The 24,846-nt window shown below is 40.7% G+C and overlaps 1 protein-coding gene across 2 annotated transcripts in view; it reads right to left on the reverse strand.

Moving 5' to 3' along the window:
- Positions 1-24,846, reverse strand: part of tinagl1 (tubulointerstitial nephritis antigen-like 1) — a 49,628-nt gene that overhangs the window by 5,391 nt on the left and 19,391 nt on the right. For both annotated transcript variants that reach the window (XM_088090440.1, XM_042506140.2), the window contains exons 3-11: positions 21,139-21,205; positions 13,297-13,389; positions 13,082-13,196; positions 9,685-9,811; positions 8,233-8,383; positions 7,949-8,135; positions 6,234-6,279; positions 5,097-5,220; positions 131-176 (exon numbers count right to left, since the gene is read on the reverse strand). In XM_088090440.1, coding sequence (XP_087946566.1) covers positions 131-176; positions 5,097-5,220; positions 6,234-6,279; positions 7,949-8,135; positions 8,233-8,383; positions 9,685-9,811; positions 13,082-13,196; positions 13,297-13,389; positions 21,139-21,205 — 956 coding nt within the window. The remainder of the gene's footprint in view (positions 1-130; positions 177-5,096; positions 5,221-6,233; positions 6,280-7,948; positions 8,136-8,232; positions 8,384-9,684; positions 9,812-13,081; positions 13,197-13,296; positions 13,390-21,138; positions 21,206-24,846) is intronic.

Here is a 24,846-nt window from a genome sequence, read left to right on the forward strand (position 1 = left end):
ATTGAAAAAGTTAGTGAGTATAGAAACTGTTTCAGCAAATATGATTTTTTTTTTTTTCATAAAAGTTACCAACTACAACATTATTGGCTGATTTGTGCACAGGTTTGTTATGCACAGTGAAATAACTTACCCAATATTTTTTTGATGTCCCATCAAAGTTTCTCTCCTCTCCCCACCTGGTGCACAAAGCAGAGAGGACAGTTACTCAAAATGCACACGAGTGAAGAGCCAAACAACAGGACACAAAATATCCTTAAATACAAACATCAAATCAGCTGTGTCACAGTTGAAATATTATTGTTAAAATATGGATGCTGTCCAATAAACATGTCAGATGTAAATGCCTCTCAGGAATGTGCTCACCTAAAACACGTTTGGTATTACTGATGAAGAAAAGCAGGAAGAGGTATAAGTAGTATTCGAGTGGGAGGAAACAAACTTTCATCTTGTTATAACAACATCCTGAAAACAGGGTATTTATGGCTGGACAACGCCTAGTTTCACTCCTACATCATTCCAGTCCCAAGAACACGGAGTTCCCCTTTTCCTCTGCCATTTCCATTCTCCATACATGAAACAGGAAGGAGAGGGTAGGTTATGAGGAAGTGAGCACCACCTCAATCCTGTCACAGACAGCAGACAACAACAAAAAATGCACAAATATCCACGTGTGAATCTGAACTTGGAGACCTATCTTTACCCTTCCTCCTCACCAGCAGCTTTGTTCTCAGGAAACCTTGGCAAAGGCCCATAAATTCCCATCATGCCTTGCACTTTGGCCTTAGCTTAGCTACTGCCAACTTTTAGACGTCCGCCGTTTTCGATGATCAAAACATTCTCCCAAAGCCAATTCCCATCCTGTTTTTGCACTCCAGGCCTTTCGTTTCCCAAGAGACTCCCGGTGCCCAATCGCTTGTTATCTTTTATAAGGGAAAGGAATGCTGGGAAATTGAGTGGCTGGTCTCAGACTCTGCCAACTCGGTAGCCTGCCACCACAACGCTGGCAGATAGTGCCAACCTCCTATCAGCGCGCTTCTTTATTAGCCCCACAACTGGAGTCAGACGTCACATTGACCCTGAACAGACACATCAAAAACAGCTGTGTAAACAACCACAATCTGGAGCACACTGGAGAGGTGGGATTATGGGAGTATGGGCATATTCACACCTGCGTGTGTGTGTGTGTGTGCGTGCGTGCATGCGTGTGTGTGATCCCATATGCATGCCTGCCTGCCTGCATATTTATTGGTATGGACAGAGCCAGACAGGATCGGACCACCGCTGATCTCTTATCTGGCCTCCAATCAGCTCACTTGCTCACTCGGGGACAATGATGGGCATACCGCTGTGCCCATGTGCCCCGCCCTTCAGCCCACCCCTGACCTCTTCTACTAGGTTTGATCCCCCTCTCTCTGTCCAGTGCAGTCAGGATCAGCGGCCCAGACAATGCCCTTTCCACCACACTGGACCTCAATGCTCTTTCCACAAACTTTCCCAGGCCCTGGGCTTAAAGGAACGCACCGCTATGGGATTTGGCCTATATAAACACACTGATGCCTGTGGCTGGCAGGTTGGAGTTCAAAACACTGTCCCCCCGCCCCTTCTGGTTTTGCTCCATCCGTCCCTAAACCCGTGTCGCTGGTACATCCACATCCACTCACCCAGTGAGCGGTGAGGAATCAGAGCATCAGTAGAAGGAGCCAAAGAGCAGGAGGCATTCAGGAAAGCTGGAAATCCTCATCATCATCTCACATCCTGCATACCTCCACAGTTCATTGACAAATTGAGGCTAAAGAGATGTAACTACAGTCCACAGACAACCCTTTTCCACCAAATCAGTTGTGGTTCTTGTTGGTTCTATCCCATTCAGGATTTGTTGAACCATGGTGCTATCGAGCAAACCAGCCCGTGTAATCAAAGATACGTCAACAACGGAGGGCAATGCACGACAACTGTTCGTGTATTACAGCTATTTACTTTTACCCAAAAACAAGCACTAGGGTTTCCCCACACATTCATTTATTTGTGGCAGCCTGCCATGATTAACACATCTGCCGCCATGTATGGATTTCATATCTTTGGAACTGGACCATTCATTAGGAGCACTAGGAATATATAAACCATTGATTACTGATCACACCAAACTCTTGGAGGGAAGTGGGGTTTGGGCACAGGCAGAGCAACATGGGGCCAGGCACAGTGAGAGGAAAACTTAACCGTCAATTATGTGTTGCTGTGTGTAAAAGTTTGCTTTCACTCGCTTCTGCAGCAGCTTCACCTTATCCATTCATCAGCTCCGACCAAATCAACTGATTAATCATCCACCCAGCAACTTAACTTCACTAATTGCTGCTGAGAGAAAAAAAGACATCATGACAAGTTATGCCTTTGTAGCGCTCATGTACCCAAAACTACATCCAAATTTAGAGAGGGGACACAGGATGATAAAAATGGATGCGCAACTTAAAGATTAAAAAAAAAAAACCCTAAATAACCAAAAAACGGGAAGTTTACTGACCAACCCCGTAACTTCTCCATCTTCTCTTTTTAACCAGTAGAATATGACACAGCAACTGACGTTCCACCATCGTACTTTAGGTCATGACAAATTTTTCAGTTCCCACTGCTGACTGCTAACTTTCAGGTTCTGTACCAATTTATTTCCAAAAAACACTGAGTGGAGGAACCAAAACAGAACCAGTTCCATGTTGGTGGAAAAGGGGTAAGAGTGAGAGCCTGAAATGAGTGTAGTGACCAAACTTAGCTGGCCCACACCGTTGTTAGAAATTTGATTAAATTCCAGTTGTGATGTTGGGTAGCCGACATCAAGCCAACAAAAATTCTGACAAAAGATGATGTTGATATTTTGTTGGTTTTAGGTTGTGCTGTTAAGTTACCAAAATTTAGTCTTCGAAAAACATCTCATCATCCTTTTTAATTATTTTTTGGCTTTTGCCTTTATTGGATAGGAGAGGTAGAGTGTGACAAGGGGGAGAGAAAGGGGATGACATGCATAATGCAAAATATTGTCAACTTGATTTTTATCATTTTCATCTGTCTGATGTAAGACTAATGTTGTTCTGATGTCAAATTGACATCCAGTACCAGATGGGAACATGTGCCTCCACAGTTTTCCAAAAGGCCATTTCAAAACAGTGCATTCTTATGAAGTATATAGTTCAAACAAGCTAAGTACAGGTTGGAGACTGTTTGTCAAACACATGTCTATACATGCCATCAGATCTCATTAAATAAAGTATACATGCAAGATGTGCACATGAAAAGGGACATGGGAAGCTCCTTGTTAATAGGTTTTGTTTTGTCTTCAGCAATGGCCAATCAGATAAATGTAGAGAGACTGCTTTCATCATAGCTCTGAGATACTACTGTATGTCTGGAGAAACTAATGTTTACAGAAATGCTCAGACGCTGAGGGCCAAAGTTACAGTCAAATGCTCACAAACACACATTCCTCAGCCCTCATTAGGCACCCGCTATGAGGTAGCTGCTCATTTCTCCAAATTGGAAAGTGAAACTACTGTGTGGCAACATATCATCATCCACAGACACACTTCAAACCAGCTGGAAGACTCACTTGTCAAATATTTATGAGTGAGAAGAATGTTTGTGACTTTTTTACAGGTAAAAGCTCTCACTGCCCTCCAGACAACACATGAAAACATCAGAAAACTATGTGTCTGTCTGAAGAAAGTCTAAAAGGTAACAAAAATGCTTTGGCTTGGATGTGGAGAGAAAGAACAGGAAGTGGGAGGTCAGTGAGTCAGATGGCCAGCTAAAGAGTGATGATGGAGACACCACAGAGAGGAAAGCGAGGGGGAATAACGAGAGACAGATGGGTGGGGGCAGGTAATCCAGGTGTGTCAGCCGTCTACCCGCCTGCATATTTGTGGTTGCCATAGTTGCTACATAGAGTAGGGAAAGGAAGGGGGAGGCCTTGTCTGAGGCAGACAGAGGAGCGGAGCCAAGGTGTGTCTCCAAGAGCAACAGACTGGAGGTGGGGGATTGTTGACACGTACACCTTTGACAGTGTGCAAACACATGTGCAGGTGAGGCTTTGAATTTAATCTGATACCAGCAGCTATTCAATTAAAACCCGATTCATCCTTTTTTCTGCTGAAATGGCACCTGTTGAGCATGTAGCAACAGTGACAGAAACCAGACAGAGGAATGTGATAGGAAGGGGGGAAGGCAGATGTTTTTGTCCAGAAATAATTCACATAGGTTTGGTTAACATGGCTCATGGTTTTCTTGTCAATAACTTTCATCAGCTTTCATCATCAAAAGGCATGAGGTCCCAGCACCGTCTCAAACGTTGTTTTGTGGGGTCTAATCTGAGCAAAGCCTGTTCTTGGGGCCATGCTATGACGGAGAGCCCTGACACATCAAGTCAATGTTCAGCCGTTGGTCTATTTGGGGCATTTGGTGAGGGTCCGTCACCCTAGTTTTTGCAGTGTCCCACACTGTTTGCCACTAGTTGGCCATCATCCACTTTAATTCGGCCGATTCAGCATGTTTAACTGACGTCAGAGATTGCAGAACCCATCAGTGAATAAAATCAGTCTGATTGGCAGTTCAGCTCAGTAGACAAGAAGAGAAAAGAAAGCAAAAAAATGAAACAAACAGCCAAAGTCTGGAGGAACTGAAATTGAAACAAACCTGTTACATATATTTTTTAGCCACTGGGCTTTTTGCAGAAACTGTTAGTAATTGCTTATGTTATTACTGGCTAGCACAAGGTAAATATCTTTTTTTTTTTTTTTTCTTTTTTGTGTTGCACAGTTGGCTTCCGGTTTCCCTTTCTTATTGTCAGATAAAGTCTACCACGGGCTGCTGTTATGGAGAGAACATGTGTGCAAGTTGGCCTTCAGCTGTAGTCCTGACAATGTGTCCATGTGCAACTTTTTGGCTGATGCACAAGCAGCAAGAAGCAACACAACAGTTGGCCTTCATTGCCACTAGTTCTTTGATGTCATGTTTGGTGTGTCTGGGTCTTGATACACTGCTGGTTCACAAGACAGTGTGAAAAAGACTCAATATTACATGTTTCACACTGTTACTATATACTGGTAACTCACCCAGTGATCCTGATTGAGTGTGTGCCGTGTTTGCGGTATTGTGGAGGTTTGGTGAAGCTGACGTCAGTGTGTTTGTAGATCCCACTCTTATAGACAAAGAAGTCCTCGTGGACCTCCATAATAGCTGCAAGAACAAACAGGCAGGGAGAATTAGTAAGCGGATATAACACACACACACACACACACACACACACACCAACACGCAATATGACTATTCATGCTGCTGGACCTATTATGGGAAAGAGAGATAAAAATCTTATTCATACAACAATTAATCTAAAAGTAATTACCTAATTTCAACAAACAAATTCCAATTTCCCCCTTGAGTCACACACACCCAGACATCAGACAGGGCAGTGGTGTGGGCGTGCATGCATGTGTGTGTGTGTGTGTGTGTGTGTGTGTGTGTGTGTGTGTGTGTGTGTGTGTGTGTGTGTGTGTGTGTGTGTGTGTGTGTGTGAACTCCATGTGACTTTCTTATTCCAGCTCAATGGGAAAAAATCTCCGGATGTGCAGCTGAGAAATTCTGTCTTTTGGAGGTTTACCTCAAGTAAATCTAGTTATCTCTGGTACAGAACAGTGTGTGGAACTCCCCTCTTATAAACAACTCACACTGACACACAATGCATGAGTACACGCACGCACGCTGCTATGCCTTTGTGTCACATAGAAACTCAAAAAAGAAACTTGGTTTGAAGCCAATAAGTTTTCCTGTACTCCTAAACAATAAAACAAGAAGTTGGCAAAGGCTCATAGGGAATCACAAACACACACACACACACGCACACACACACACACACAAGTCCTCTATTCCAATGTACTTGACAATGGTCCAGATGCGCACCAGACAGTGAAGCGGGCTTGTAAAGGAAGGTCAGTTTCAACACACTGACATTAGGGCCATAATTTCTGACCAGGTGACTTGGGGTCAAAGTTGAAACCCGGGACAAAACCATCATGGTGACAAGGTCAAATATGACATCATCCGAGGTCGACACTTAAAACGAGGCCTCACGGTGCATGTGCTTGAATTTGTGTATCCCTTGGGAGTGTGGTGTTGTTTCGATCTTTAAAAAAAGCAGCACTCACTTGAGAGCAAATGTTGACACTAAAGTATTATATACAAGTTCACCTTACCTTGAACAGGGCCATTATCCATAATCTCCTTCATGATCTCCTTTTCCTGAGAGAGTCGATAGAGAACGATTTACAGCAGAGGAGAGAGAGATGGGCAGGAAGATCATTACATGTCAGTGAAACAGAGAGGATGAAAACAACCCCCCTGGATGTTAAAAGTCAGATAACAAGATTGAGTCCAGCAGGGCCCCCTGGCCTTAATGCCTGGCTTATTGACTTCACAGGCCTTCAGGAGACAGAAACAACAGGCTGTAATGATTTCGAGAGGCATTAGCCGTCATTTAGCACTGATGGATGATGGCCGATAAAACCACATGTCGGCTGCAGCTCAGTGGTTGACTCTGAATTGGAGGAGATGTGCGGAGATGCATGCAGAGACGGCTTCTGGAAGCGGTTTTAGTCAATGTTACATGATACTTTGAGCCCAAAAGACAGGGCAGAGGTGCTTTCTACATGAAGTGGTCAAGAAGAAAATTGTCAGTTTAAATCATCCGGCTGTCATCCAACAAACTTTGCACTTTTTGTAAACATATCAACAGTGGTGGAATGTAACTAAGAACAAGTTCTAATGACCTTAATGCATGAATTTGAGGTACATGTACTTGAGTTTATTCTTTTCATCCCACTTTATACTTCAACTCCGCTACATTTCAGAGGGAAATATTGTACTCTTTACTTCACTACATTCATCTGAAGCTTTGATTGCTTTACAAATTAAGTTTTTTGCAAAAAAAAGTAGTGATGAGTTGATTACATTGCTGCTATTTAAGTCGTTTTTAATTATTTTTATTAATTTTCTTCTTTGGGTGCTTTTTAAATTTTTATATTTTTTCTGTATTAGGTACTTGTACTTTTAATACTTTAATGTACAGGTTCCCTTTTATACTTTTCTGAAATATCATTTTCAATGCAGGAGTTTTACTTGTAACAGAGTATTTTTACAGTTTGGTATTAGTACTTTTTACTTAACTGAAGGATTTGAATACTTCCTCCACCACTGCATAGAAATGTTTATACAGCGCAGATGCTTCCCTGTGTTTTCTAAATGTTATAAGTCAGACCTCTATGACACTGTGCTTCCATATCAACCAAATGATTCTGGTGTAATCGACTCACGACTGTCACTGGGCATGAATAGATGATATGTAAAAAGAGACGAGTAATTTGATATTGGAAGGTAAACACACATCTAATTAAATATGCCTTTGAGTCTGGAAATGATAGTAGATAATTATTATGAAGTGCACACTGTAAATTGGTTTTATTCACTCACTGGCCTCTTTATCCCGTATAATTCGAGCCAAATCACAATGAAAATTGATTTAATTCTATATTATGTTTCAAATAAATTGTCTGAATCCAGCAGCCTGGACTGTGTAAGTGGCAAACATGCAGCTAAACATACAATTTCTTGCCCATCATTGATTCAGGGATGACTTCTGTCGAGCACCTAATCCTGTACATTCCCAAGTTTATTCATGACAGAGTCAAGTGCGCATGAGGACAGTGTGCAAAAACACATACTCTAATAAACATGTGAGAGAGATTATGGTTCACTGTAGCACGAGGAAGACCCAACCATGTACAGCACGCTTATTGTACTGGAGATTTGTACAACATATTGTGCTAGTCCGGTGCTGTGCGGGAATACCTGTGAGTATGCATCACTTCCGTCTGTGTCTGTATGTATTGTTTTGTGTTTGTGCATTGCTTACATTGGATGAGAGCCTGTAGGGCGGCGTGGACTGGTAGATGTCGTTTTGGTAGTTGTGTGTGTTGGGGCAGCGCTGTGTGGCCTGTCTCTTTCCCCGACCGACGGAGCGGCTCTGCATCATACAGCGGCCAACCTCTGCTGGTGTTTGCTGTGGGGGTCGGTACGGATAACAGTCCTCTGTCACCACTCTGTAAGAAGAGAGGAGAGATGGAAACTTGGGAATGGAAACTTATTGTATGTCACTTTGCTTTGTTTATGTTTTCAGTTTATTTAAAACGTCTTTACCCTCTGCGTCGGAGGTACCACCAGGCTCCATCGATGCGTCCTCCGGCACAGCCTCCCTGGTTACGCGTGTCACAGGAGATAAGATTTTGTGGGGACAGCTGAGGAGTCATGTGACCCATTGACTGGATGGAGATTCTGTCTGATGCCACAGCTAGTGAGGAGGACAGGCAAAGTTACAAAATGTAACGCCAAAAATCTTTTTAAAAAACCTTTTTAAATTTTAGAATGTAAGATTTAATTCTCTAATTCGGTGTTTCTCGAATGGGTGTATGCGTACCCTTGGGGGTACTTTGGAATACTGCAGGGGTTACGTGAGATTTTCTATATATTTTTTTAAGTTAAATTAAAGATTGACAGTTGAAGGTGTGGGATTTGTGTCTATATTTGGGGGGGGGGGGGCAAATATGTAGCGTAAGGTTCGGAGGTCTACTGTGAGAAAATTTGAACCATCAAAGACTTAATATCCTGCATTCTGGCAAAAGTTTCTGTACCAATTTGTGGTGAAAATGAATGACTTTTTGGCTTAATAAAAGTCCTCTCCAAATTTGATTGGTTTTTAACTTGTTTTGTTTTGTTCTATTTTGCTTTGGCAGAAAGGGGGTTGAACTAAAAATTACACCTATGGTCATGCATACTTCCTAAAATAATTCTGTCAGTAATTTATGTTATTGCTCTAAGAATTTGAAATGTAGCTTTTCTGAGTTTTTCATAAGGTTAAATCGGACACTGTTGGTGTAGTGCAGTATATCCTCTTTTGTTTTTTTTTCAACCAAAAATACTTTGTGCCGGTCACAGGGTAATTGACTACAAAAAATATCAAAAAGGGTACCTAATGAGTGTAAAAAGTTTGAGAACCACTGCTCTAATTGTTACAATTTGTTTCCTTAGAGAGCTAAACTATGTGATAATCAAGGTCAATTAATCATCGGGAGCTGCACACATAAGTATTTTCCAGGTGCTGGATACCAAACATCTGCATAGAAATACAACATATGAATCATAAACCTGAAGAATACTTGTGTGTATCTGTTTATTTGTTTTTTTTAAACTTATATCAAGGGCTCTCCTGTTCAAGTCTGCATACAGATAAAATACGGAGTGTTGACTAGTAGCCGAAGAGGTGCCAGTTTGCCCCCAGGCACTGCTGACTGCTGAACCCTCACCTGCTAAGGGTGCCTGTTCATGGGCAGCCCCCTCGCTCTGACATCTCTTCATTGATGCATGTGTATAGGTCCTGTTGCATGTCTATGTATCCCACTCATGTGCGTGTGTAATTTGTAAAAATAACAAAAGAGTGAAAAAATTGAATTTCCGCTTGAGGTACTAATAAAAGAATACTTCCTTTCTCTCCCATCACATCATTTTCTTCTATTTTGTGTCTAATCTTTACGTCTTATACTGATATCCCATAATCCCCTGCATTTTCCTTCATTTATTCTGTTGCTGCTCTACCTGCAGTTGAGAAAGCCCAGGATGCAGCACAGTTGCCCTGGTCCAGTGGCTCATGAATCTTTCCCGGCCACTTCTCTGCTGAGTTGAAGTAAAGCGGCAGACGGTCACTCTGAGGATCCATGTTCATCTGACAGAGAGAAAGACAGAGTCAAGTCAAACAAGGGCGTAGGTTTTGTTTTAGCATCGAGGGGGGGCACATACGAAATGAGGGGGTTCAGGGGGCCTCAGACAGAAATTTTGAGCATTAAACACCTAAATTCCTGAGTTCTGGTGAATTTTAATGCACCAATCTGTGCCTCTTCTGCATCAATTTATGATGTAAATGTCTCTAGTCTTGTCAGAATAAAAGTCTTTTGCTACTGTCGTGTTTTTTTTTTTATTGAGTCAGACAAATGCACAAGTTCTAACAGTTGAGGGGGATGTGTCTCCTGCACCCGAAACCCACCCCTATGAAGACAAGTAAATAGAGCATAATCACTGTTAAACTTCCACAGAACAACCGTAATTGAAGAAGCATTAATGTTTCTCAGGAAAATGAATTATCATCATAAGTGACAGCCCAAAATTTTAAACAAGGATTCTGAGTAAACAGAACCACCGACACAGAGCAGCAGCAGTGGGACATGTTTGAATGTGGTACCGGGCACTACAGAGTAATTATTTGCCTACCAACTAACAGCTGCAATTAAAATCCTTGTGGACAGCTTTGTATGACAAGTTTAGATCACAGGCAGATTACATAAGTCAACTAAACAAATCTCCGGTAGAAGGGACTTATTCACGGGCGATTAGGACCATTTGGCCCAGTATCAATCTCTGACGTTGTAAAATAGACAGGAACCTTTGATCCCAGTCCTCTACATGAAACCATGAGGCCGTCTGGTTTAATTGAATCGCGTCATTTGAACCGACTGAACTTACAGCTTTCATAAAGGCATCCATCTCTACTCAAAATATAAATAAATCCTAATTAGGATGATAAATCTGTGACGGAGTGCAAATATTTTTCTGCATATTCACTCTCAGGTGCTTCTCAGATGCCAAACATACTCAATCTGTTAGTCTCCACTCGAGGGTGGATGCCCTCCTAATCTCCCAGTTATGTGTGATAACAGCTCACACACTCCTGTATAACTGACTGACTTCCCCTCTCACTCTCGATCAACTGCCTGCACTGCATTCCTCCGATTAGTAGTGAGGTATTCAAAGGACAAATGGACACCTGATACATAACTAAGGAATGTGCTGCTGGTCAGAGATATGTTGTAGTGGAAGGCCAAAGTCTAAAAGTCACCTGAAACACCTGACCAAAAGGTGTGATAGGAGAGGGAAAAAGGCAAGAATAAATTCATTAATGAATTTTCCATCCCTTACATGGGAGTCTACAGACAGTCATGAAAGGCGAGAGGGACAGAGAGATTTATGAATGGACTGCAGGGCTCTGATGTGGTTCCTGGCACAGGTAGGGACACGCTGACAGCGGAAGAAGGAGGGGGAGAGCTGTGAGGTTGTTAGGGTGGAAGCAGTCGTGGAATGCTGGGAGAGGTAAACGGCGGGGAGTGAGGATGGATGGATGAAGGGATGGATAGAGGCGGGGAAACTGCAGAGGAGGCTTGCTCTTTATTCTTCAGGCAGCCACCATCCCCTCCATCTTCTCTGTCTGATGTTTTGGTTCCGTCTTATGTAATCTGTCTGGGTAAAATGTAAACAAAGGCTGAGCGGATCAGAGTGGGCTGAGGTTCCAGACGGAGACGCCATCACATACCGACGAGCCACCATAATTAAGCGAGAAACGTTTTGATCAGCGCTGCTTTGTTGTAATATATTTTAAACCTGAAGATCGCAAATCATGAACTCAAAGGAAGTATTCAGCTTTTTAAAGAGAGAAGTCTAAACAAGACGGGAACAACTCTCTTTTTCTCTCCATTCTCACATCGCTAAAACTTCCTGCTGTCATCCACATCCCTGACCTACATGTGTCACACACTCAGTGATTTGCTGAGTTGTTATACACAGCACATACACTATATTTCTATAAAAGGTTTTAATTAGTAAGTCTTCAGGGTCATGTTTGTTTTCAATATGAAATTATCAAATTGAAATTTAAAGCCAAAAATCTGAGAATAACCACCAGGGCTTTAAGTAAGTCAACATAAAGTATCCTGAAAAGAAAAATATGAATTTGGTTGATCAAATGAAAAAAAATCTTTAAATCAACAGGAAATAAATTAGTTTTTCTCTGTGATATTTTGACTTTCTATTTGTTTTTCTAAGAAGTTGCTAATCTGGTTTAAAAAATAGTTTTTTAGCTTCACTGGCCAATCTTGGTCCCAACATTGCAAATCTACAAAAATACTAAATTGACTGTTCAATTCAAATGTTTCTAATGACACCAGTCATGTCAGCCTGAATTTTGGGGGAAATGTTGTGTATTTAAAATGATACAGAATCAGCATCTGAAATGTTTACACTTGCTGTAATCGTGCAGCTATAAAAAAGCATGACATCATGCAGCTTCAATGGGAGCCAGAGTTATTATAGTTTTGTATTTTTCATTAGTTTTTATTTGTATTTTGCTTTTAATTCAGTTTCATTTAGTTTCCAGAGTGTGGAGATCGTTTCAGTTTAGTTTAGTTAATTTATTGTTTGTAAATGTTTAGTTTAATTTTTATTTGTTTCAATATTAGTTTTAGTTTTTTGTTATAATATGGGGAGGTAGACCTATTTATTAGGTAAAAGATTTAATAAGTTCAGAGGTATGTAGACATCTAAGTCTCAATAAACATCCAAAGTCTCTTGATTCTTGCTGTGCTGACAATTATGACCAAATTGACAAAGACTAAAACTAAAGGCATTGTATATTTTTATTGTACAACACACTATAAGTTCACTATATTGTTTTAATTAGTTTTTCTTTAAAGTCTAGTTTTTATTTTTATTTTAGTAAACTAAAATGTTTTTACGCACCCAGTTTTTATCTTTTAGTCTCTTTTTAGATAAATATAACGACCTTCATAGTAACAATAATTATTATTATTTGTGAAGTATGTGACACTAAAGTGCAAAAGTGCAACTATTTAGTGGAATTTTAAGGGGAAACCCTGAATCTAAGAGGTTTCAGCCAGTGGCAACAAGTAATTGGATATTCTTCCAATCCCTTTATAGAAATAAGTTCTCTCATGCTGTCTTTTAAAAACAAGGTCAGAGGTCAAAGGTCAGCTACACAACACTAAGCACTGCAAGGTTTTCATGACTTGCTTAAGGGCACGTGAGTAAAGATTATGTGGATTGAACTTTGTACCTGTGCCCTCAGGAACTTGACCACCCACATGTTTCTCTTTCAGTATTTTTCTTGCTAAAAACTTTAAAAAACAAAGATAAAAAAAATATCCTGTACCTGGATTTCATTCATGTTCATAATAGTCCTGGAGGGTCTCTGTGTGCCCAGGCGGTACCGGATGCCCTCGTCTAGAGTCATGCCGTAAAGCTGACTGTAGTTCGCTGCCTTCCACCTGAGATCAGGAGGAGAATGTGTTTGTTATAACAATCCCATTGTAGAACTTCATATACATCAAGTATGTGTGTTTATATGTGTCCATGTTAGATTTTTACCCATAGTTTCCTCTGTTGACAGCATGGATCATGTCAGGATCCATCAGACAGGCGTTCTGTTCACACTCCCAGCGTCCTGTCGTCCCGCATGTACTGAAGAGGAGACACAGACAGACAGGGGCAAAGACATGAGACATTTAAAAGGCACTGGCGGCTGTAATTGCATGAAAATAGTTCAAATTTCCATACTCATGCTAAAGCCAGTAACGTCAACAGCTAAAATAGAAAGACCATGTGAGACAAAAACAAATATGCAGAGGCTCAGAGGAATTCCCAAATAAGAAATTAATTGTGAGAAGAACGTCAGTAACAGGGGAAAAATGGACTAACGAGGGAGTGAGAGGTGAAAGGAAACATTCAGCCTTTTAAGGCTGCAGAACGCAGACCCATTCTTAGTCAGAAGGAAACAGACAGACTAAAGAAGTCAAGAAGATGACAGAAGCGATAAGAGAGCAGGATATTAATGATGATGACGCTGTTTACTTTGGGGATGCTCAAAAATAACTTGCACTGTGTAGTTTCTGATGACTCACTGTAGTGTGTGTGTCCATGTGTGTGTGTTTGTGTATGTGTGTGTGTGTGTGTGTGTGTAGCCAAAGCAGTGGTGGGGAAAGCATTAAGATCATTTATTTATGTAAAAGTACCGATATACCGATATAACTAGTGCACTAGAATAAATAAATTAAAAATCTCTTAAAGGGCTCTGAATACAACATGATAAGAGTACTGACTTGTCAAAGTAAAAGTCCTAAATTCAAAGTATTATAAGGAAACATATTTAAAGATTTAAAACTGAATTACTCATTTTGGACTGGCCCATTTCACATTGTTATATCATTATATATTCTATTGAATATTGTGATAAATCTTTAATACTGCATCATAATTTTGAATGAAACACATTTGTTTAGAAATCATATACCAGTAATTGTAAAATGCATGTATTGAATTAAAAAAAAAAAATGTCCTTATGAATGTAGTGAAATACTAAATTGTACATGACAAAAGGTGCACCGGATGCAACGCTTACTCACACAGATGAGTCATCATGCGCATGACTTTAACTGATACTTCAAAGTTAATGATTAAAAGATTTTTTTCTGCAGCTAAATGTATATTTTCACCAGAGTCCCTTAAAGATATACTCTGCAGGATTTTTCTAAAAAAATGTAAATATTCGCACAGAAGTAATCCTTCTCAATCATTACTTACGACCCAGTAGAAGTGTGTGGCAGTGCATTTTTTAAAAGAGACTCTGCCTGTGTTTTCCTCTTATTTTCTGTGTCTGGGATGTTAATGGGCATGTCACCACACAGCATTTAGGTGAGGTTTGGATTTTATAAAAATGTAGCAATTAAGTGCCAGATGTACGAAGCAAGCATCACATAGCAATAGAAACTCAAAACGAGAGTGATTGTGGGGTTGGCTATTACTTTTACTTTAGCTGGTGAGCATATTCCCAGACAGTCATTGATAATCCCACATACTATACCTTTAAACTTTCACAACAGTCTGCACAAAATATAACACCAAGACTGAGGCATGTACTTTATAAACTGTATATTATCCTACCAGGATGATATAGAATAATACAGAATAATTATAGTGATAATGTAGTTATTTACCCATGACCTTTCTAAAACATGAATGTATTGAGTCAGTCTTTATGTCTTAATTATTCAGAAATATATTTTGTAATGTCATGCTGCTCCATAATTTCTTACAAGAGTTTGACATCTTGGGAAAGAAACACTCTGTCTGTACAGTAAATATGAAGCTATACCACCAACAGCATTTTAGCTTAGCATAAAGACTGGGAACATGGGCAAATAGCCGCTCTGGATTTGTCCAAAGGAAACAAAAACTGCCTCCCAGCACCTCTAAAGCTCACTGCTTAACATGCTATATCTCATTTACATAATCAGGATTTTGTTTTAATCTTTATGTTAAACTAAGCCTATTGTCCAATGGCTGTAGCTACGTCATTACTCTGATATGAAAGTCGTATCAATCTCCTCATCTAAATCTCTGCACAAAAATAAGTGTATTTCCTAAAATGTCAAATTATTCAACATTTAAGCCCTGTCTATTACAGCATACTTTATCAGTAAAGATACATTTCTCACTCTTTGTTGCTCTCTGTATCTCAGAGTTGGTCTACACGTGTACACATTAATCTTGGCAGACCTAGATTCAGATATTATGTGCCTGTTTTTTAAATGGACAGATTCGAGCTGGAATTTTTTCAAACCCCTTTTGAGATTTTAAAGCTTTCTTGATGTTGTCTTGGTTTCTTAGTTGCCTGACTGTTTATTGTTGTCTTCTCAGATCCCTCTCACTGAGGCTACCTGGTTAAATGAAGTTACTAAGTCACCATAAATAACAGCTGCAAGGATCACCGCCATTTGGGGAACATCATAATAAATGAGTGTGACAGCAGAAAGAATGAGGGGTGTTTCCCACACGGGCGTGTATAGACTTCCAACCATAAAGTCTACTGTACATTAGACATCATGTTTACAGGGAGGAAAGCCTGCCCAAGAGGATCATTAAACACACAATGATGAAGAGGCCGAATTCCCCTTTAGTCACACTGAAGCCCAGAATGTGTATCAACTCTCAAACTGCCCTCCTCCCTGCTGGGTCTCTGCAACACAACAAACATGATGTTCAAGTACAGACACCCCCACACACACTTGTACACACATACACACTGGTAGAGTTTAGACCCGGACCATCTGATGGCTTTGATTTGAGGAACAAGACAATGACCTTTCATCTCTCCCCCCAGCAGGAAAACATCAGCTCAGTCGCCAGAACAAAATGTTGGCACTGTATGTTTCTGCACTGGTATGTTACATTTGTATGCTTCATACATGGGACATAGTTCAGATTACATGTGTATGAGCTAAGTTTCACTTGAGGAGAGGGGTGGATTGCGTGACATCGAGGTGAGATGCAGCAGACAGCAGCAGACAGCAACAGACAACTGTTCAAGACCAATGAAAGTGAGTCTTTTTGACAAGAATTTGGGTAATTTCCAACCACGTCAGTTGTAACAAAAGCAGGTATTTTTAACTGGAATTTGGGAATTTTTGAGCTGTGTTTGTTGCAACAAAAGCGGGTATCTTTAATAATAGTTTGGGACATTTCAAGCAAGGAGTTTTTGTGCCTGACATAACTACACATTAACCACAGCATTGTCAAAACATTAATTTGAAAATTGAAACATAAAGTTTAAACATATAGACTACATATAAAACCTACAAATATATCAGTGGTTTGCAGAAACAAAGGTGCAGCACAGCACCAGTGGGTCATAAACGGCAATAAATTCACACAGTAATGGTACTCCACACACACACACACACACACACACACACACACACACACACACACACACACACACACACACACACACACACTCACTCACACACACACACACACACACACACACTCACACACAGGGACAGGCGTAATCATGGAGACAGGGGGACAACGTGTGACTTAAAAAGAAATATGATGGCTCCGGGTCAGTGGGAGGCCATATTTCACATTTTACGTCACACTCGACAATTAGAGAAAGACACCCTATTCACCCCTGAGACATAAACACACTTGCATACATATAAATAAACAAACACCTGGGTGACATTAGGTGTATTCACCAACTCCTCCCAGATCAGTGGGAACAAAGCCATGTTTGTGTGTGTTCAGGTATGACGTGCACATCATCTACAACAACTAAAAAAGCCCAAGCTTGCATTGTTTCTTGTTTAATCTGAAGTGCTCTGAAGACAGAGCAGAGCCTCTCTGTCACAGCAGAGATAGCTGCTTCTTCAAAGCTGTGTGAGATAGCCATTGTGAGCAGGAGGCGCCGCTCTTCAGATCTTTTAGAGCTGATAGAGAGTTCTCAGGATGCCAAGAGCTCAGGGAGGAAAAGGTCTCAGCTGGGGATCCCATTAACACAACAAAAAAAGACTGCCATACATACGTATCACTGTACATCTTCACACACATGCACCCAACTGTAAACATACACACTGCTCTCATACTTCATGCTCAGTCAGGTTGTGTTTCTGCTGACAAATCTAACTGAGCTGAAGTTAATCTGCCCAAATCTGCCCAGAAGTTAGTTCAAGCTAAGAGATAAAGCTAATACTGATTGTGATGCCTATGGTCAAAGAGCTATTTTTTATTGGACACATCCGTGATTTTTGGCTTCCTGTTTTGCTCAGGCCAGTGGTTTGTCAAGACATGTAGGAGGTTAGGTGCCGGAGCTAAACCAATGCTGATGAGAGACTTGGAGGGAAGAGAAGGAGTCGACTCAAAGCGGAAGAGTTAGGAGGATGTACATTTGGGAAATTAATAAGTGGAAAGAGTGGGAGTAGGAAAAGGGAGTGTGTCCCTCTGCGCCCAAAGCTGTGGTGCAATTTTTCAAGCATCCATGTGCATTGCCTTAACAAACACGTGTGAGAGTGTATGTGCATAAGACTCTTTTGTTTAGCAGTGAAAGGGGGAGTGTTCACACATAAATGCTGTTTTGGGGTGAAGTAGGACACTGGAGGTTATTTTTACCACACAGCTCAACCTCCACAAGTCTCTCCTCAAGAGGAAGCACTAGCCACGCAATTTATCAACTGCCATCCACGCCTATCTACGCACCCATCAGACCCTCTAGGTCAAACCTAATTGAGCTGCCAAGATAAAAGTCATACTTCAGGCCCATCTGTCTGACACAGCGCAGCTTCTGGAGTCGAACAGCTGCAAAGCTAAAATGGACAGTTCGCCCTAAAATCAAAAATGCATATTTTTCCTCTAACCTGTAGTGTTATTTATCAGTCTAGGTTATTTTAGCGTGAGTTGCAGAGTGTTGTAAATATCAGCCTTAGAGATGCCTGCGTTCTCTCCAATATGACGTAACTAGACGGCACTCGGCTTGTGGTACTCAAGACACCAAAAAATTAATTTGAAAAACTCAACAAACTCTCTTTAGAACTCAGAAATCATGACCTGGTTATTCAAGATAATCCACAGAGCTTGTTGTGAGCAGTTTCATGTAGGAACTACTTGCGTTTTAATGCACTACACCTGATAACTATATCGCTGCACACAGGGCAGCTTACACCCACTCAAAGCCGAGAGGCTCGTGACAGCAATAGATGTAAACGTTAATGGCGTCCTCCTTGGCTGAGCTGTTCTGTTAGCTTATTCAGTGGTGCCTGGTGAGCTAGCAGTATAGATGCATGCTTCTTTCTTCACAGTGATAAGGTTGGAGGATGTCGGTACTAACAAAATAGTTCCTACATTGAACTTCTCACAGCAACGTCTGTGGATTATCTTGTGTAACCAGGTCATGATTCTATAAAAGGACATTGCTGTTGAGTTTTTTAGTTTTTAAATTTTTTAAATTTTTTAAATTTTTTGGCACTTTGAGCACCACAAGCCAAGTGCCATTTAGTTCCATTATATTCAAGAGAAGGCAGACATCTCAGCGGACAATATCTCCAACACTCTGCAACTCGGAACAAAACATTCTAGATTAATAAAGAGCTCAACAGGTAAGAGGAAAAATATGTGCTATCCATTTTAGGGTGAATTGTCCCTTTAAGGCAGAGGACGTAAAGGTCAGCAGGGTCAGTGTGGTTTGGGTTAGATGTGTTGTGACAATCAGGCACAGTGTGATCTTGTTGCATGAGGATAAATAAAACGGGGATCTACACATGGATGTTAAATCAACATTTTTGTGAATGCATGTTCTCACAGGGTCTTTGAGGAACATCAAATCACACAGACGTGAGAAACCACAGTAGAACACTGGTGAGAAATTCAATTTCCCTACTTCCCGCTTTCTCTCACTTGACCTCCTCCACTTCCCTCCTCCAGTTTCTCAATATCTGCTTTGAGTCTCCTTGACTGCTGTTGATATCAAGCAGAATTACGACAACAGGAACATAGTCTCCGTTGCCCTCAGAGTGTAAAAGGCCATGAAGATAAACAACACTCCTAGCTTAATGTCAGGGTCATAAACTGAAGGGCTGTTTATTCATCTATCCATCACCACACCTGAACTGGAAAAATAAGGCAACATATAAATGAGGTAATCAAAGAGTCAAAACACAAATGCATCAAAATATCCAGCCTCATGTGAGGATTATTATCAACATCAAACTGAGGAGAGTTCAGAAGCTCAACAGAAAATATCTTTCAATTATGATTACATTTGCCATGTTACTCAGTAGGGGAAATGAAAAACACCTTTGGAGAAGTTGGCACACACAACACGCTGTAGCTACGCAATGGGATAAATTGGCATGGGGCCTGTTTTGATTTATCCTCGGTTATGCAGCTACTGTTTCTCCTGTTACAGACACTGATTTTAGCAGCATTGGCTGTTCATTACATGGAGTTGGAGGTTTATAATTAAATAGAACTTAGGTATTTCAGATTTTGGGGCATCTATTGACAAAAGTGGAGTATAATAGTCATAACATTAGTTTATAATCACTTGAAAATAACAATAATTGTGTTGTGTACCTTTGAATGAGCCGTTCTTATCCCCAGTGCCAGGGCCATTCACACTTGGCATGTTCACGTTAGCCACTGTTGATCTCCAACATGCTTGGTACACGGGAGAATTTTTTAGATCTGTTTGCCAGATGAAGGTCTAGTACCAAACCGTCACTTTAAAATAATGATTTTTGCCAGTTAAACAGTGTGTGGGAGTTTTTCTCTGACCTGTGTTCTGCTCACCTGCCTCCTATGCACCTGTCCAGAAATAGATGTGTGAAGTTTTCTTTTGCACAGTTGTTCAACCTCACCACTAGATGCTACTAAACCCTACATGCTGGACCTTTAAAACAAGCTAAGGCCTTAACACCCTTGTTTCCTTGTGTGTCTTTCTTCCTTTTCTATCTTATTATCCTTGTGCTGCATTACAGGTCTTTTTCAGTGCAGATATTTTAACTTGTCAAAGCAGGGAAAGCACCGGTGTTACTAATGACATTACCGATGGCCCTTTTCTATTTAAGTGTTCTTGTGTATCGTGACACTTTAAGAGTGAGCCAGCATGCACAACACCAGGACCCTGAAACTGCAGGAGCTGAACAGACTTCAGCATTAACCATTCATTTTATGAAGTATACCTGTACTTTTCCTCCTGTCAAAATAACTAAGGAGAAAGGGGGATTTTATGGCCATGAGTGTAGATTTCAAGTGGTATACAGAATGCAGGAAGCTCAAAATTTTTCTTGCCGTGCACCCACAAATTTTCGGTGTCATATATGCCCCCTTAATGTCAAAATAAAACCTATGCCCTGAATAGAGCATGTATAAGCGAAAGTGAAGTAGACAGGGTTATTGTGTGTGTGTGTGTGTGTGTGTGTGTGTGTGTGTGTGTGTGTGTGTGTGTGTGTGTGAGTGAGAGAGAGAATATTAACATCATGTGATAAATGTAAGATTTCTAAAACATGTTTATAAAAACTGAATATTACGCCACTGGTGGCTTTAATATTAGAAACACATGCTGTGCACACATAAATTTTTGAAAACCCTCGCAACTTTATTTTTAAACTCCAGTACAGATGCCAGATGTTTTACGAATACCAAGGACTGTTCGTCTGCATGAAATTTGACAGAAGTAATGCACAAGACATCTATAATTTGTTGTAATGTTGCATAATTTAAAACATGGCATCTTAAGCTTAAACATAAGCATAAGCATGTAATGGTTCATGTGAACTTTTTTTCAAGCTTTAAGCTACTTAGGGGGACATTTAAGGGAAAGCCAGGAATTTAAAAGGTTGAAAGAGAAATAAAAGGAAAAAAGAGGGGTTTACATACCATAAATTGCAGTTCTCTTTGTACGTTTGCCCCGAGAAGAACTTGTTTCCATTCCTTTCACAGGTGCCTGAGAGGAGACAAAGAGGGGCAACTTTATATGTATGGGTCTGATGTGGCGAAACAACAATAATCCAACCACTAATCTGAAAGAAAAAGCCATGCACAGCCTAAAAAAAGGAAGACAGAGATGCACTTAGATATACAACACTCACTTAATATTTTACAATCACAAGGCCAGATTCCTTCACTTGCAAAAACAGTAAAAAGTTTTAACACTAACTCCCCAGGTGTGCGGTGTGTGTGGGTCTGTGTGTGTAGTGTACACACAGAATATGTGAGGTCTAAGGAGCTCTGAGCTCCAGTAATCCAGTGTAGGAATGTGGTGTTAACTTCTTTCCTGCCTTCCCAGGCTTCCTGGGCCCTCGTCATGCTTTAACCAGCTTACGCTCCAGTTCGCCACCTCTAGTGAGAGTAAGGGAGAGGGCCACTACAGTTGCCCCCCCCCATTACTTTCATAATAAAAGGTATACTATGCAGGATTTTCCTAAAAACATTACTACAGTTTTCACTCCAGGTGATGTGTGGAGTAGTTATCTCGGATTTGAGGTTAGGGTTGGTGAGGTTTCACCGACTTTCTGAGTCGGAAATCCGATGTCAGGGTGCGTTCCAGTTGAAATTTCCAACATGGAAATCTGACTTTCCAGTGAAAATAAAACACAATTTATATGGGGTGTATTTATCTGCAGAGACGCTGCCCTCTGCTCATTTTCTCGTACTTTCTTCTTATTCGGCTGTGTTTGGGACGCTCCTGGGCACAGAGCGCAGGTGGGGTCGGGACTTTCTTAAGAGGTAGCGACCAGGTGCGAGACTGTAAGCAGCACACATCCAAGAGGAAGATACAAAAACTGTGGACACAGCAGCAAAAAATTTGGGACAAATATAGCAACACAGAACGCCAACTTGTTCCAAAATGACTGGGACTGTTTTTCACTGTTTACTAATAGTATCTGGCATTTCCTATTTAGCATACCTTTAAAAAAAACATTTATGAGCTGCAATGATCCACTAAGAATTATCACAAACCTCAAAAATGATGTAGAAATTGACCCGTCACACATGATCCTTGAACCCTGTCTATACTACAGACTGTGAAAAACTATATTTCCTTGGTGACAGATTCACAATGATGTTTATCCACAAGCTGATTTACAACGTCAGTGTGAATTTCATGAGGAATTTAGAGCATGAGCTGGCTGAGAATTTACAGTGTGAGCAGGTTTCCTCGCCGCTGGTGTGAGGCCAAGAGCTGATTGTGTGATTTATGACTGAGGCCCTCTGTTACTCATCATCCCCCTCACAGCTGTCTCGCCCCGTCTGTCACAGCTCAGTGACTGCAGAGCTGAATATTGTGACAAGTTATTCATTGACATAGAAGGATTTTATACAGGAATTCTGTTGAATTGAAAATAGGTTTCATATTTATTAACCCCTTAAAACCTGAGCAAATTAGCTTGATTTCTCTCGAAAACAAGGAGAAAAGGCATTGAGCAATTTTACAAGAAATTACTCAAAATTAGCAAAAAATTTGTTTTGAAAAAAAGTTACAAGAAAATTACCTTAAAAATAAAACTTTTTTTAAAAGTAAATTTCTAATAATTGTCTCTCTCTCTCCCAAAAAACCCCAAACAAATTATCAGGTCATTTTCTTGTCAACATTTCCTAATTTCTTACTATTTGTGAGACATCTCTCACTCATTGCAAGTTTTTAAAAGAAACCAAATGAAATCTCTCAGGTATTAAAGGATTGAATTTTTATGAAGGACATCTGGACACAGCACACAAAAACTGATGTCAATCCAGGCTACAAAGGGTAAATGTGACACTGTCATTGCATCATGGGGGCATTTTCTTCTGATAAAATGTTGGAAAACTATACATTAAGTGACTTTGATGACATAATAAGAAAAGTCCAGCTGCATAAAGTCTCTAACTCTTTGAATATTGAGTTATGAACTACAACAATCTGTGACTGCAGTGCAGCAGAAAAAGGACCTATTGTAAAAAATCTGTCACCTTCTTCCTTTTGAAGCTTTCCTCCAGGCTGTGTGACTGTGTGGTCAGAAATGTGTGTGTGTGTGTGTGTGTGTGTGTGTGTGTGTGTGTGTGTGTGTGTGTGTGTGTGTGTGTGTGTGTGTGTGTGTGTGTGTGTGCACGCTCTTAAACATGCATTAGTGTCCCACCTCGTGATCCCCCTACCTTGTCGTCCAGGGAACACATACCTGCACCAACCCCTCTGCCTCCTGTCTTGCATCCCGTCTCTCCCTCCCTCCACATAGCCCACATTCTTTCCCCTGACCTCCATTCATCCCTCCATCCACCCCTCCTCCCTCCCTCCCTCTGTCTGGGTTAATAAGAAGCCCACTGTTCCCTGCTCTGTTCTCAGGTAAGCCTCTGCTCTCGCTGGCACATTTTACACCTCTGCACTGAGAGAATGGTACTAAAACTGTGTGGGGAGTCCAGATAGAGTCAGCTGAACAGACAGATGGATGAAAAAGTAAGCTAAATCTTAACTTTTATACTTGGGGTCTGGACAAAAATCATCATAGGAGGAAAGGACTCATAAGTCAATTATTCAAATTTCAATCTTTCAGAGGAAAGGGCAATCTGCAGAATCCCTGAGAGGCATGTGAGAAAAATATGAATAGAAAAATGAATAGGGTTGCAGTGATACACCAGTTTCAAGGTATACCATGATATGACAACTGATGGTTATCATACCGTGTACATTTGCTTATTTACTGTATTGAAAAAAATTTGCAACCAGATAAAAAATTGCACCTTTTTTTTGTTATTTTCAAAATGGAGACCTTTTATACAAATTTCCATTTAAAAATAATTTAAACTTTCAGTTTAGTTAGTCAGTTAGTAGCCTAGTAAGCATTTGTGCTTCCATTCCTGTGAGGGTCACTGTAACCTACTTAAGAAAGGCTTTAAAAAAATGTCACCAGGATAATCTCTCTAATGTCTTTAAAACATTTCCATCAGTGAAACAAGTGGGAAGTTGAATTGTCAGCTCATTACAGTCCGTCTCCATCTTCAGTCTGACAAATGTGTCCACTCCAACCTGTTTCTGTGGGGGTGACGCATTCGATTATCCCTAACTAATCAGTAGAGGCCGACGTATTCACCTAAATTGAACATTTTAAGTCCGCACTTGAGTGTAGCGTCAGGTTTTTAAAAATGGATTGGACTGAATTAAAACACAATTCGGACGATACTGATAAGACATGGATTTAGAGCAGCCTTGATAACAGCGTAAATCTTGTGCTCACCATTGTTGTTATCACTCCTGACTGGTTACGGCGCACTGCCTGACAACACTTGACAACAGTGTTTGTCCCGCCCATGGTTCTTGCTGCGCTCAATTGGAACTCATGAGCTTGTAGTTATGACATGGGAAGCCGTGTACACGACATGCTTGGCGTTCACGTGGCTACGTTGTGAGAGCACTGCTGTTGGGCAACAACAACACGGGTGCTACTGCAAAGTCATAGTGTCATGTCATAACGGCAGAAGACCTATGTGAAGCACGTGGATCGGGACACAGAAGGTGGGAAGAAAGGTTTTGACAGGATCATTTTTCTATGTTACTTCTTCATTTTTTTCCTCTGTGAAAATATGTGTAAAAAAGTTTTGGCAGGTAAAAAA

Source organism: Plectropomus leopardus, chromosome 17 (assembly GCF_026936395.1).
Source record: "Plectropomus leopardus strain MGB_pleo_1.0 chromosome 17, ASM2693639v1, whole genome shotgun sequence".
Taxonomy (NCBI): domain Eukaryota; kingdom Metazoa; phylum Chordata; class Actinopteri; order Perciformes; family Serranidae; genus Plectropomus; species Plectropomus leopardus.